The sequence below is a fragment of the Camarhynchus parvulus genome, chromosome 3 (genome assembly GCF_901933205.1).
Source record: "Camarhynchus parvulus chromosome 3, STF_HiC, whole genome shotgun sequence".
Lineage (NCBI taxonomy): Eukaryota > Metazoa > Chordata > Aves > Passeriformes > Thraupidae > Camarhynchus > Camarhynchus parvulus.
In genome coordinates, this window is record NC_044573.1 from 24408204 (window position 1) to 24424117 (window position 15914).

At 39.1% G+C, this 15914-nt stretch overlaps 1 protein-coding gene across 1 annotated transcript in view; it reads left to right on the plus strand.

The window, feature by feature from the left end:
• The window catches only part of LOC115901591, a 34996-nt gene extending 20399 nt beyond the window's left edge, over nt 1-14597 (plus strand). Inside the window, exons 5-7 of the mRNA XM_030944306.1 lie at nt 7101-7252; nt 13395-13445; nt 13978-14597. Coding sequence (XP_030800166.1) covers nt 7101-7252; nt 13395-13439 — 197 coding nt within the window. The 3' untranslated portion in view covers nt 13440-13445; nt 13978-14597. The remainder of the gene's footprint in view (nt 1-7100; nt 7253-13394; nt 13446-13977) is intronic.
• The last annotated feature ends 1317 nt before the right edge of the window (nt 14598-15914 follow it).

Genomic DNA, 15914 nt, shown 5'->3' on the forward strand with positions numbered 1-15914 from the left:
TGTCATTTGCAGAAGAAATAGATTTTGTGCTGTAATGGCTTCCCACCCTTTAAAAAAACAGTACATATAGATGTTCCAATATTGAACTGGAAATTAGTCTTTTTTGATGGTTCTGCCAGGGAAAAAAAATACAGCTCTGCAAAAGCTTTTTTTACCCAATTACTCATGGAATTTTTGGCACCAAAAAAAAAAAAAAAAAAAGATAATCAGTTCCCAGATGTATAATTCTGTTTAAGCCTGTAGGACATGAAGCTGCTAAGCAATATGCTACTTACTTAGTTGTCCTGACAGGTCTTAAGACCTTCCCACTAAAATTTAATGTTTAAGTTAGATACAGAAATAAATTCAGTGATCTGAGCGAGTAAGGAAAAAAGTACTTCCTATCAATCGATTGAGGTGATGATCCCTTTTTTATTTATCTTAAAACCAAAAAGGGTTTTAAGCTAGAAATAAAGCTTTTCACATGGCTTCACACATAAAAGATAAAGTCTTTTAAGGGACTGCAAACTGAAAAACTGACAAAAATCCAATGAATCCAAATACCACTGCAGACTGATTTTGTTTGATTTTTATCATAGTTTGACAGTTTGTATTTCTGTTTCTGGAACACATGATCAGTAGAGACAATTTCAAGAGACGATATACTGAAATTAATATAAGTCCCATGTCATGAGGTTTTTCCTCAGCTTTAGCATGAATAAAATTGGTTCAATTTGTGGAAAAAAAAGTGAAAAATGGAAGAGAGATTTTTCACAAAAACTAGTAATATCTGAGTTTTTATATTCAGCTTATGTGAATTACTATGCAGTATACTACACACCTCCTGAAGTGTTCTGGCTTTTAGGGTTGGTAATTGTGTATATAACACTTTTGTCACCTTTCCTCTTCTTTGTTGCTCACAGGAAAAAAATATAAAATTTTATTAGTTGGCTAGATGGTCATTTATGAGAAGTATAAATGCTGAAAATGCACCTTTACTTGTTCACTGTTTGTAACTTAGCTTGGTTTTGTTTTACCCCATATGCTGTTTTATTTCATTCCAAAGATGTAGGGAGCAAGTTACTAGATCATCATAAGACAGATGCAGTGTTAATGTTTATGTTAACTAGTGAAATTAAATGACCCAGATGTGTTATGGGAAATCCTTGTTTAACCTGGGGTCATATGATAATCATCAGAAAGCTAATTTTAAAATATCCTATAAATAACTCCCATCTCTGTCAATTGCTTTCTATCTTTACTTGTCACTCTTAGGAAATTAAATGAAACCCACTTCTCTACAAGGGCTATGTAACCCGTGGAAATAATGATGCCACATTTATAAATACCGAAGAGTATCACTGAGAGCAAGTGTCTCATTTCATTGTTCATTCATTATCATAGAAAATCGAAGTATTTATGAAGGACCTCAGGACAGTTCTGTGGGATATAAAACAGAGCCAGGGGGGCCTGAGGCAGGGTTTAGAAGCTTTGAAGCAGATTTCCAGTGTATTTGCAACAGTATAAAGAATAGTAACTTTTTCTTAATCCTCTCTTTGAATAAAACAGTGACATTTCAAAGGCTGAGACAGTTTTGAAAACATAACTAAGCTAAACCCCTTTAGCTTTGCATCGTGCTGATTCTGTGGGATCATATGTAACCAATGGCTAAAGCGAATAACTGGATCAAGATTTGTGCCTCTAGTTTAGCAGGAACTCTGGTTCACACTTTGAATCAAGCCAACCCTGAACATTATTTTCCCTCATTGATCCCTGCTAGGAAGTTCCATGAAAAGCACAGGCAGCACAATGCATCAGCTCTTTTCATCAGAACTTTTTAGGTCCTGGAAAAAGTGAACAAAAATACTCAGGCTGCTCTGGTTTTAATGAAGGTCATGGCACTGCATTTTGTATCTGTTATTTTCTTAAATAAGTTTGTATCCCTTCTAGTGTAGGCAGGGAAAAATAGAGCTAGAATTCATGGATTTGCTCCAAACAGGCCACGAAACAACAGTTTAGTAAGACAAATTCTTTTAAAATAATATCATTGCAACATTTGGCTTCTCAATATGTAGAATAATTCCTAGTATTCTTTATTATTTCTAATGCCTTATGTCAGAGGAAAATTATGACTTCCATCATGAATTCAAAAGAAAGGAAAACGATTGCAACCAATACTGTGATTAAAAAGTGAAATTAAAGGTTCAAAATCATTGAAGGAAACAGTCTTGCACAAGTCCTCTCAGTGCATCCAAAATCTGTGACAACTTATGGATGCAATTTGCATCAGCAAGTAGGGTTTGGGGCCTGGCCTCAGGTTCTGAGGGGCGACGTGTAAGAGGCACCACCTGTAAGAGCGTGTCTGGGATGGGCTGTTTGGGTCCAGCCTGGCCAGATATGGACCCCAGCCCACACCGTCTTACATGGACAGCAACAAAACACCAGAAGCGCTCTTCTCCATGTGGGGTCAAATGTCCTTTGTTTATTGTCTTGAGAGCCACCAGATGGAAAAGCCCAGATGGAAAGAGAGCTCATGGCGGGAGATATTTATACCTGGGGCATGGGGGGGTGGAGGAAGAGGGGCACAGCCAATGGGATACCAGTGAGGAGGGGCGAGGGGAGGGACTGAGCAGGGGAGAGACCACCAGGGGGTATTGGGCAGAGGGGTGGAGGCGGGAGAGACCATTATTGGAATAAATACCAATATAGCTGGATGGGACATGCCTGGGCTTGTCTGGCCCTTGCTACTTGACTGAAAGGTGGCAACAGTGGTGGTTTCACCTCAGAGACACCTTTGGCTATCTGGATGCTGCAGCTGGGCACTTGGGACAAGTCCAGACATGCAGGAGCTCAGGTTTACCTCTGGCGGAGAGGCTTTAAGGTGAGGATGAAGGAGAGGAGTTGGTTCTGCTGGAAGTTTTGATCCAGAATTTTATTGCTGGCACACAGCCCTCTGAATCCAGTAACTGCTCCAACAGAACTCTTCGAACTGCACGGTTGCTGTTCCTTTTAACCCTGGGGAGAGGGGGAGTAAAGGGTAGGGATCCCAGGAACCAGGTAGGGAGGTGGGAGGCTCAGGGGACAAATGACACATGGATGGCCCAATGTCTTCCAGGGGTGTAAGGCATCTTTTGAACTCTACCTATCACTCGACACCCTTCTGGAATGCCAGGATTGACAGACAGTGCTCAGCAGGGGTCAGGGTGGGGGAAAGGAAAGGTGAATGACACACCTGGGGAAGAAATCTACCTCTGGGAGAAACCAGAGGTATCTGAGGCAAACCATGACATCACACCTCAACAGACCATGTGATGGGAGAGGGGAATAACAAACCATGTGATATAACATAAACTATTCAGTGCAATATAAAGACTACTCAGTGCAAATCTCAAATCATCCACTGCAAAACAACAACTGAATTAACTATTTAGTGCAGTACAACAGCGATGTGTGTTGAGGTGCAGAGCTCCTCTGTGCCTGTGGCCTCGTGCAGCTGCGTCCCAGCGTGCTGGTACTGCCGTGGTGCTCGGAGCCAGAGCAGCTGACTGCAGAGCACAGCCCTGCGTGGGGTTTGAGCCTCTGATTATCAGAAAACTGAAAAAAGCAGGAGCCTGGGCTCCCTGATTCTACTCCCTTGCTGTGGCAGACAGCTACATGACTGTAATTCTGTTTATAGATCTCATGTCCCTGCTGGAAAGTTGGGCCGGGATCCTGCTGCTGTGGCAGTTTCAAGCATTCTCCTGCTTTTCAGTTGCACTGGTGGATGTGCTGAACTCTTTGCTGCCTATGCTACCAAGCACAGATAAAATAATTGAACACATACATGCTTGGCCTAGATTTTGGGAAGTTAATAAGCCAAGTTGTCTTCATTTTCTGTCATAGAAGAGGCTACCTATTCCTCTTATCATCTGAATAGACCTTCTTTGTATGTTTTCCAGTCTTTTACCGTTCTTGAATGTCAGTGATGAGAATTTATATACATGGCCTCAGGTGCATTAGTACTAGGGCATGGTGCAATAGTTTCAGTAGTTCCCTTTTCTACTTTGCCTGAAGTCTTGAGAGGTTGCATTTGCTTTTTTTAAGTGCTGGCTGTGATCAAATAAAATACCATGCTCATTTTCCTCCTTTGTTGCATAAATCACAGTCTGTGAGCTTGGAAGGGAAATTCTGTTTTTCTCTTGCTGATATATTGCTGTCCATGCAGCTGAATGCTACCAAGATAATTCCTGTGCAATACTCCTGCCTTCCTCAGCAGGGGCAGAGCTCCCTGGCTTCATGTGATCAGCAACTTTGAACTGAGCATTTCTCTAGATTTTTTCCAAAGTCAATAATGAAAGTATTAAATACTCTTGCTCCAAACTAATGTTTTTTAGGTGCACATCTAATAACCTTCCAGACCTTCACGTTTGTGTTTTGTTGTGTTCTTGTTTGGTTTGTTATATTTATTGAAATACTGGAACTAATGTTCACCTTCTCAGTATTTTTTTTCCTTTGGAAACATATTTGATTATTTTCTGAAAGCCAGATCATTTCCTTTTTCATATAACAGTGTGTAGTGTACTTTTGGCATACCTCTGACAAACCTCAGGTGTATTTTATTCTGTTTTCCTTTTATGTTGAGAGGTCTTTAATTTAACCTTACTCTTTTCTTCTAGGTTCTAGTACTGAGTAATAGCCCGTGATGGCACCTGTGATTGCTCAGACCACTCATTTCCCACTCTGAAATATAATTCTCTACTTGTGTAGTATGGATACAGTGGTATGAGTTCAGTTTTTTTGAATGGAGATTCCTTGGAGTTTCTTGATGTCAGTACATTTAACTCTGAGCCTTTCTTTCATTTCTGTTCATATTAATTACCTTTTCTTGTCTGCAGTTGTTCAACATCATTAGACAATGAGCTGCTCTCAACAGCAATAACAAGATCTCTGTGAGTAATTTCCTAAATATCATAATTAAAATCTATGTTTCACTAGGTTCTCAAGTGTTCTGTTAACTCTAGACAAAGGCAGGGATTTTCTTAGTCACAGATAGGATTTAGACATCAAATCTCACCCTTTCACCTTTAGAAAGCCTTCCCAAGAAAATCTATATGATTTCTGAACTATTGTTTCTCAGGAGGCAGAGAGTAACATAAGGAGCAGCTACCCCTGACTCTTTTTAATACCTGCCAGCTCTGCAGCACCTCTGGCTTTTTTCTTTTGGGCTTCAGTAATTAGAGCTGTGTGAAGTTTCACACGTAGAGTGGAACTGGATGATTCTGGCATCTAATCAGGTCAAAGGCTAAATTCCTCTGGTGTGCAACACGTTACCCTAGGCTGAATTATAGCCTGTAAACCAGAATGGTTAGATCCTTAACTCTGGAATATTAACTTGTTAATTTATTTTTTTGCAATAGATAAGGAATCACCACATCACACAACTGTCAATTTTATATCTCTTGTGACATCTTTTGCCCACGCCTACATCGCAGGACGTGTTTCTGTGCTCTGTTGTACTATCTCTGTTTTCCTAATTGCAGGAGGGTATGTGCATGACAGAAAGCATCTCACAGCCTTGGCCCAACAGGCTGATCCACTGCTGACATAAAACAGTGTAGCTGCCTGATTGTGTGCTCTGCAAATCTGGCCCCAAATGTGGCAATCTCACTGCAAGTGGTAACCACTGGTCTGAACTGGAATGTGTAAGCTGGCATGCTTGATTTAAATTGTATAAACTGGTTTTGGCCTTGACCCTGCTGTGAGAATTACAAGCTCTGATCATGCAAATCAGGGTTCTTAGAAGAATCAGATGGTAAGGAAGCTTTTCAAATAAGTACACGCTTGGGCACAAGTTTTAAACAAGCTTTTCTCGGTGTAGAATTCCACTTTGTGCCAAGTGTCTGGAGAGTTAGATACCCATTTGTTGCATGTTTTCCAAAGTTGATATAGTACTGAAACCTTTCCTTAAGATTTATATGTCCTTCCAAAGGGCACCAAATTAATAGGCTAAATGCCTGGCATGCTTTCATCCTGGCTCTGGCAAAGGCTATGGATAACTGGATCCACAGCTAGAAAATGCAACTCTCCCCCTTTTCCCAGATGAGAGCCTTAACAGTTTCTTTAGTTTGGCACTCGATCATTTCTATCAAGATGAAGTTGCCTTTGGCCAAGCCTCTGAGATCTGTGCAAAGCTTTTCTCAGCCACAAATCATTTCTTCATCCAGCATGTCACTTGACAGCTTTGGTGTTATAAATTAGTTCAAGAGGGTGGACACCCATTTCACCTCCTCACCAAGGGCTCAGTTCTCATGTTTTCTGAAGTTATTTATTTTTGCTTTAGGGGAAAATGCAGTTTTACTCTCTTACTGTGCTATCAAGAGAACAAGTCCCTTTGAGCCAAACACCTGCTTTCCTTTAGAAAGAATGATGGGGAAATGCCTTTTGAAAAGCCTCTATTTAGCTACTTTCTTAATTTACAAAAAGTCTCTTATTACTCAGATCCCCAGAGGTTTAGACAAAAAGTATAGCGAACCAAAGTAAAAAAGAAAAGGGAAAACAAAGTGCTGCCTTTCTCTTGCCACAACAGGAACAAAGCCATGGCAATGTGCCCTCAAGGCTACCAGACCTTTATTCTCTCATGGAGTCAAAATCCAGAAGCAAGTGGTCTTCACTAAAAAAATAATAAATTACTTGGGAGGCTTTGCTGGCCAATGCTTGCAAGGTGGGAACCATTTGAGACACACTGAATGTTACTTCTCCTGCAGGCTCCAGTCCCCTCATCCATACACTTCCCCTCAAACTGAACACTTGAGCTTGTTAGAGAGTGCTCAGGATATTCATGGAGCCTTTGACGTGTCATAATTTCATGCTTCTTTACCACTTTCTCTTCTCTGGCAAATGAAAAGAAAGATAGCGCAAGGCCTTATTCTTATTCTTATTCTTATTCTTATTCTTATTCTTATTCTTATTCTTATTCTTATTCTTATTCTTATTCTTATTCTTATTCTTATTCTTATTCTTATTCTTATTCTTATTCTTATTTCTTAGCTAAGATTGTTAAACACCTAAATCTTATTAAATTCCTAATTCTCAAATTATTTTTTGTTTTGGGAATCACACCCTCAATTCTTTTTTTCCCACAGGTTTTAAGGTGACAACTAGCAGAGATAACATGACTGCTCTTAATAGCATTGCCACAATTTCTGGCTATGCCATGTCCTTCTGTCCATCTGTCTTGAGGGGTGTCTTGCAGTGCCACAGGGAAAAGCTGGTTTTGTTGATAGTGCCAGAAATTGTAAGTAACAACTCCTGTTCTATGGACTAAAGAGCACAAACACTCCAAGCATATGTGCAATGGATTTGACTACAGTTTAAGCTGTTGTGACCTCAATTACTTTGTCATTGTAACAGTGCAGGAAGAGCTCAGTCCCACACTGCAGCTGCATTGTACTGCACAAACATAGAGAGGAAAAGGTATCTCTTGCTACCGAATGGTTTATACCCAGGGTCATTCTGCTTCTGGTTTATTATCTTGTCTAGTATGTGCAGAACGGTGTGGTCCAATTTGTTTCTAGCCTAACATTCTAAGGCCAGCACAGGACAGGGACATGGGTGTTGCAGGGACCCCTATGGCTCCTGAGCTCTTCAAGCAATGCTGTTCAGTCTTGGCCTTGGTAGATGGCATGTGGCCCACAAGCCACAGTACAACCCCCAGTGCTGCCTTCACATTGCTTCATGAATCCACCTAAAACGAGTCCTCTCTGAGGCCAGGCTGCTGCATCTCTTTTTGCTTTGCTCTCTGGGCTGCTGTGCGTCCAGCTGTTGGCTGGAAAAAGGAAGGCAGCATCCCCTTCAGATTGGATTTTTTTCCTTCCACATCAGTCCAGATTTTGGAATTATTTAGAAATCACAGGACTATCTATAAAGAAATTACCTAAAGTTGGGTTTGCCTTGTGTGTTGGGAGATTTTCCTTGCTTGTTTTTGTTTTTTCTTCCTATGGTAATGAGTAAATTCTGGTCAGCCCCAGAATGTGCAATATTCAGATGCAGGTCTCAGGTCAGGGTGAACTGGGGCCAGAACTGAGGTTTGGCTTTTCCTATCACAGGCAACTCAACTATCCTAATCTGGAGACTACTGAAAACTGTGTGGGGAATTTTTAATGTTATTCTCTTTTGAAGAGAGTTAAAAAAAAAAAAAAAGGCATGTCAGCTTTCTAAATAAAAGACACCGAGATTTTAGGAAAAGAATAATAATTTTCTGCACAAGCTGAAGATACAGATTGACTTATATTTTCCCGTTTAGTGGTGAGAGCAGAACTTAGTTTTCAGGGGAAAGCAGGGGCAAGGACCCCTGGCTTTCAGTGCCTTAAACTCTAAGATTCCTCATTACCAGCAGTTGAGTGGGAGCAGAGAATGAAAAAAACAAGAAATCCTAAATCTTAATCTGGAATCCTTTAGAGTTGCAGTGAAGAGCCAGAAAGTATGTTATGAGTAACAGTGTATTGGCATTGAAATGAAATGTTGAGGAAAGGACAAATATTTATGACATATATTTTCAAGCTCAGCAGAAACGAATTTTCAGCTTGGTCTCAGATATCACACTGCAGTTGAGATTATGTAGACTGTAAATATCATGTATAGAATATAATGTCTGTCTTAGCTATGTACTTAGGCACTATTTGATTGGCAGCAGAGCATACTTAGAAATATTTTCCATAATGGCAACTTTGAGATTATACGTGACTTGAAATGTGAAATAGTTCAAGACACAATTGTAAGCTTAAATGGAAAAGCAACTGCAGAAGTATAATATAATATTTATAATAAATGGTACGCAATTTTACAGACACACCATTTCAGCTCTAGTGACCAAGCCTATTTCCTCCCATTTACACACCCATTGTTGGACAGCGTCTTGTAGTTAGTGAATCTCTTTCATGTGATTGGATAAACTAGGCTTTATAGAGAACTGCAAAATCAGTTGTGTCTTAAAAACAACAAGAGTCAGATGCCTTTTATTCTGAATAAATACTCACTTTGGCAGGTTACTTGGCAGGTAACCCACTGGACTCTAGCTTGATACGGAGTAGTAAAAGATCTGAAAGTCTGATGAAATGTGAAAAAAGTATTTACTTGTTCTTGTTCCTTTTCTTTTTTATTTCCTTGAATATGTTAATTGAAGCATGGCTAAAAGTTTCTAGTGAGTGTGAGAGGGTAGTACAGAGGCTGGATCTCTGAAATATGAGGGAAATCCTTCATATTTCTGTTGGCAAAGGGAAGGCACTGTGCTCTGTGGAGGCTTCTTGAATTTTGAATCCATTTTTGTTCGGGCAACATTTTCATTTGCTCTCCAGTCACTAGATTTGGTAACAACTTGCCTAAGAATGGCCCAGTACAGTTTAATTTTCAAAAATTACTACATTGAGAAAAGCAGTCATTCTCAAGAGCAAACACATAATCTCATACACAAAACACACCTTGGATTTTACTCATTTCTCACTGACATAAGGTGTAATTTAGTTGTCTGAAATGGAGTCATTCATGATGTATGTCAGAAACAGGCCCAGAAAAGCTATTTTTAAAACACACACACACACACACACACACACACACACACACACACACACACACACACAAACACACACACAGAGCCAAATAATATTTGATTTTTTCACATTTAGTCCCAGTGTTGTTGTATACATCCTCGGTGGCATTATTAAGTGGAGCTTTTCAAACAGATGAAGTATGTTACTTACTGTGGCTGAACTGGAATGAAAGAAGAGATGGCTGTTTGCCAGTGAGTGGTGTGTAGCTTGTAGAAGCATGTAATTACATAAATCACAAACATATGCAGAAGATGTTTTCTCTTTACATTTAACTGGTGTTGCCTGGAGTTATAGCTGCTTGCAACTCTATTTAATTACCATAATTATTTTAAATGTGTATATCTGGCAATCTTTGAGCTTTATGAGAATGTTAGTCATACCTTATCTGCAAAAATCTAGAGGGTCCCATTCTTCCCCAAGGGGCTGCAGTAACCAGGTTTCTCCAGATTTCAGGCATAGGGTGGCTGCTATGTTTATACCTTTACTTTGATTTACAGGTTTTTTAAAAACCTGAGCCTCTGAAACTAATCAGATCTTGAAATCTCAGTAGACGCTATAATTTCCTGGTAGGAAATTAAGCATTGTACATTGTTTGTGGAAAGAAAGTACCTGGAGAGGTCCTGATTAGCTTCTTTTACCTCTTAATTTGCTGACTGTGTAAATGTTGTTTGCCCAAACAGATTGACAACTGTCTAGAAAAGGTATTGATTGTGTTAAAATGGATACTTTCTGTGGGAAATGTAAAAAAACCTGACAGACTAGTTGGGATTTTCCAGTTCATTTTGTCAAGCAGTGAAATGAGTTAGAGTGAAGCATTTTTCTAAATTCTCTTTTGCACCAGAGCAAACCAAATTCAAATAGTTGATGCTAATGGAGTTTCCCTAGAAACACAACAGTGTAACATGAGCTTTTGTTTCCTCTCTCATTTATGTCAATTTTGTGTTGGCTTCGTGGCATTTGATATTGGTTGAGTTACTCATGGCTCAGACCAATAGAACTGGGAGAAGACATGAGTATTGGTATATAGGATGACTGGCCAATGTAGACACACCTCAGTGTGCCCTCACTAATGTAAAGTGGTGAGAATAGCATTCCTGCAGTTGAATCCACTGGAGGTGGTGAAACAGCCAGGAATAAGAAAACTGAGAGCTAAATAACCTCAGGAGGCCAAGCAGTAGGAACCATAAGCAACTGTCACCCATAAATGATGAAGAATTACTGTTACAGAATCCTTGTGCACTGAAAAACCAAGAAAGGCAGGTTTTGTGAGAAAAAAATCAGTTCAGCTCTGCATTCATAAAAACACATATTAGTGTAGAAATGAGCTCTCCCTTTATTACAAAAACCAGTCAGTCAAACATCTGAATGTAAAGATAAGTTGCAAAGGGTTCATATTACACTAAAACGAGAAATAGCCATTATTGGAAAATTTAGAAGTGTATTCCAAGAAATCAGGTAAATATAACTAAATACCCAAGGGAGAACCAGGCTGATCCAACACACTTCTTTTACTTTATTCACTGTCACGCAAATACGGTAATCGTTTGCACCTTGTTTCTTTTGTCAACCACTGTAGTTAACCTTGCAAGTGATGCCTCCTTAAGAGCTTTTGTAAGTCATGAGATTGTTTTTCTTTGGTTATAATGTGACATGCCAGCTGTAGATCATATGTGCAGTTTTGTGACATGGCTTAGTCTTGTCTTCCACCACCCAAGAGGCAACATATACAAAGTAGTATTGTCAGAGATCAGTTGCTGCAATCTCTTGTGGAAAAAAAAAAAAAAAAAAGGAAGCCTCTGGAATGCCAGGGAACAATGCACTTTCCACAACAGAGACTGGTTTATTTAATAACCACAAATTATTTCAGGTAATTTGGCACTAATTTAATTGCACCCACAAGAATGTCCTCAACAACAACAACAAAAAGAAGTAACAAAAGAACCACCCCTACTACCAACCCCATCAGGATTAAATGAAGGCAGAGTTTCCATTCATTAATTTTTGATTAGTCTTGCAATACCTTGTCACCTTGTCTATCAAATCCCCATTCCGTGCTGCAGACACATGAAAGGAAAACATGTATCAGATGTTTTGGAAAGGAAGTTGATGGAAAGTGATGTTTCTCCCATGCATTGGAATGACAATAAAATCCTTCACATGATGGTGCACACCAAAACAGTCATTAAAAATGCAGGTTATGAACATCTGAAATTAAAATCAAGCCAAGACATTGTCAGTTGATGTCTTTCATTAATGCAAAGAGCAAAATTTCCTAACTTTGAGGAGCAATTAATCTGGAATTTTTGGTAGATTTTACTCTGTTCTATTTCATTTCACATATTTCCAAATCTCTGTGTGATTGAAAGACTCTGATGGTTGTATTCACCTACCAACTCTGAGGTATCAGCATCTATACAGAGAGTGATATAAGCCCTGTCAGTCAGTTACAAAGCTCTTTACTGAATAGCAGAAGAATGTAGGAATGGGAAATCCCCTAGCTTTGCCTCTAGGAAGAATAAATCTTGGTCATTTCAAGTAGTGAAACTGATCATGGATATTTGAAAGATTTCTTTTAAATGCTGATGCTGGAGAGCTGGTGTGAATTCCATTTAATTCAAGTGTTCTGGATTCTCTCCAGCACAGTGGAGAAATCTCCTTCTGGTCTCCCTAAAATGCTTTTGCATGCAGTTGACCAAAGGTAGTGCAATAGGAAGAACAAAGCTCTTTATGAGAAAGCCTTTGTACGTCTCCTCATGAAAGCAATGTTCACTGTGGTTATTTTTACGGGGAGATTTTACCCTTCTGTGGACCAGGGGAGAGCCCACAAGCCCACTGTTGATACCTGTCTACAAATAAGAAAAGAATTTCATGCAAATTGAGTCAATATGATTATTCCTTAAATCTGAGAATCATTTTGCTTGAATCCGATCAAGGACTCCTTAAGATAAAACACAAAGATCTGATTTCAAGGCCGAAGGAGACCAAGGTCATCGTTCATTCTTCTCAGACTACCCACTGTCCATCTTTCTAGCTTTATGACAACTGGCTATTTTGGCTCTAATCATTGCATTCTCCAAAAAATGTATTTCAATATGTATCTCCTTTATCTTTGAGTGTGCTGCATGCAATTGCATCTGTCTTTGGTTTGTTTCTTTTCTTTTAAAAAGTATTATTTGAAAATTATTTTTAAATTCCTTTAATTCTTTTAAATTCTTTTAAAATCCTTTTATTTAAAATCCTATTAAAAAAAAACTATTGAAATTCCTCTGTCTCTCTACTTCAGTGAGTCACCTTTCAGTCACCTGCTGCATAAATATTGCTACAATTAAACAAAAAATTCTCAAATCTCTAAGTGATAAGAATTTGCTACTATGGACAGTTTCAGCCTGAATTTTATTCGGTTTGTAAAGGATTCCTTTTTATTGTAACTGAAATGGTTGCATGATTGAGTGAGAGAGGAGAAAAAAAATAAATTCTTCATGTTAACAATAATAATTAGATGATAAGTGTGAGATGAAACATTACATCAGGAACAACCTGACTTCATTCAAACCCACCAGTTTGTCATAAAGTTTGCAAAACATTTGATCTTAGAAATTATTTTAGAATTTACCATGTTGGAAATACATGGTAAATTCCCCATCCTAAAGTTATACCCACACAATGAGGGGACTTAGTACTTGAGACTTGAAGAGAAAGGGGCTGGATGTGATTACAAATTGAACTGAAGTGCAAACTGTGCTTTTTCAGTCAAGTTTTCCAGTGATGGTTGAGGTTGGCTAACAATTTCTTTCCTGTGCACTGCCCTAAGGATCTGTTCTGTTTCTCCAGGGCATCTTGGCAAGAGACTTGAAGATATTTAAAATCCCTAATTAAAGCCAGGTATTTCACTTCACTTTTATTTTTAAAACATGAAAAAAAAATACTGAGCCAAAGTAAAAAACAAATATTTTCCATTTGCCATTCATTACAGATGTCAGACAGCCATAAATATAGAAATGGTCAGCTGCAGGTGTAACCTAGTTCTGTTGTGTAATGCACACTCTGTTCCTATAACATTACTAAAAATGGTCTGTCTGGCTAATAAATAGCACTACCATTACACAGTAAAAGGTGAAAATTAATGTGAATGCTGCTGGTGAGTTAGCTATATTAACAAGCCAATCATGTAGTATTAGCAGTTATAATGGGGAACAACATAAACTTTTAAGAGCTTGTGCAAAAGCTTTTAGTCTTTTCAATGTTGGGAATTTAAAATTAGTGCTGTCCAGTCACTTTATTTCTTTAAATCTGGGAGGAAAGGTAAGTAGGAAGTTTTAAAATAAAGTCACTAGCATCTGCAGTTAAAAATATAAATAAAATAAGTAAATAAATTGAGTCCAACCCACTTATATCCAACCCACTATCGTTTCAGATGCCCTTCTGGTAAAGCTCTCTTGCCTTCATCAAAGGTTCTGGCCCATGCATGATAACCTTTGATAGCCTACTGATAAAGAACTGATAACCCCTTACTGATAGCAAAATCTTTTCCACACCAGAGCAAGAAGGGAGTGCAATCTGAAATGGCGGTGAGTAAAGGAAGGCAATAAACAAACAAAAGACTAATTGATTTCTTCTACTTAGCCACAGAGCTATGTCTGTTCAACCGCCCATCTGGCCCCACGTCCTCTTGCTGTCACTTATTGCTGTTGCATGGTACTTCGGGAAAAACTTAAGACCAGATCATATAACCAATGTTTCCTTCCTGCAGAGCTTCTTTCCAGATTGTGTCAACATTTCAGGGAGTTTCTGCAATAGATGTATCTTGGCCATTATGGGTAATACCTAGTAACAGATCTACCGTCTCCAAATTGTCTAATCCTTCCCTGAATCCAGTTTGGTCTCCAGTATCAGTGAGTACTAGAATTTAATTGTGTGCTGTGTGAAATGCAGCGTGCTGAGAGTTACAGCCTTAGCCAGGGGGGTTCGTAGGTCCCACTTGTATGTCCTGAGAGACTTGCTGTTGTGTGTAGTCCTAGAATGTCTTCCTCAATATCCTGCACATCTGGGGAGAAACCACATGCAGTGTGGCCCAAGATGATAAGTAGGATGATGGGAATCTGGCTGATTAGTAACATATTTTGTGGGTTGCTTATATTTGAGTCAAATGTGCTAATTCCCTTTCTATGCCTTTCTCCAATTCTTTTAATTTTATTCTTGGCTGCAGAAAAGTCACTAAAGAAAAATGTACCTTGAAAGGCAGCTTGTTATGCTTGGCAATGCTTTATTATGTTGCTGTGCCTCTGCACCATATTTGATCTGAACTTACTTTATAGTAGTAAGGAGATAAGCAGGAGATAAGGAGATTAAAAAGAAAATTAATTGGAAATATTCCTACTTCATTTATTGGCTGTTAACACACATCAGAGGGTAAAAACTAAAAGACAAATGTCTATCAACTTCAAAACGCAAGTCTGCTCTCAAATCTAGTGCTATGAGTTCCTGCAGAAAACTTCCCAATGACATTCCTAACCTGCCTGAACAAGAGCATATGGAAGAACTGACAATCATTTTATTCTGCTCCATACTTCTGAAATTATTTGAGTAGAAATTTTCTATCTCCCAAAGTCAAGTGCCTATGAATTTGTACTGCAATTGCATTTTTAATTGCAGTTTATCAGTACTGTGATTGGATGCAAGAGAAGAAGGAGGAGGGAAATGGATCATTACTTATTTGTAGAGTGATGTTAAATTCTAGTCTCAGTCAAGTTAATGTCAAAGTTGGGAGTTCAATGGAAGCTGATTAAACCCTAAGAATGTATTGTTATTGCTTGTGACTAACAAGCAAACAGGCAAGTTGAAAAATTTCTTGTCTCCAGTCCCTCACAGCAGCTTTGAACCGCTTTGGTTGGGAGCATTGCTGCCCAAGAACTATCCACTGTTTTCAAGTGTGGGGCCAGAAAACATGGATGCCGGTCAGGAACAGGGACCCAGCAAGGCAGTTCCTCTTCTCCCCCATCCCCATGTGCATGTTCAAATGGGGTTTGAACCTTACTGTCTTTAAACAAGTGGAGGAGGCAGCAGTGCCATTGTTCATGGCAGGCACAGCACTCGCTGAGGAAGGCACTGTAATGCAGATCAGAATTTGCTGTCTCTGGGTTTAACAGCTGGTTTGGGAAATAGCTGTGATTTTACAAGCCAGCTCCACTAAACCAGACAAAGCTGCCCTTGGTGGTCTCTGCTTTGAGTTGCAGTTTAAAGCCATTGAATTTCCATGGTTACATTTAGAATGCTTCCCTAGTGAAACCCAGGTGAAACGTTGCCGCCAGGAGGCATCACCTGGGAAAGAAAGGACAGGTTGTACAGAGAGAC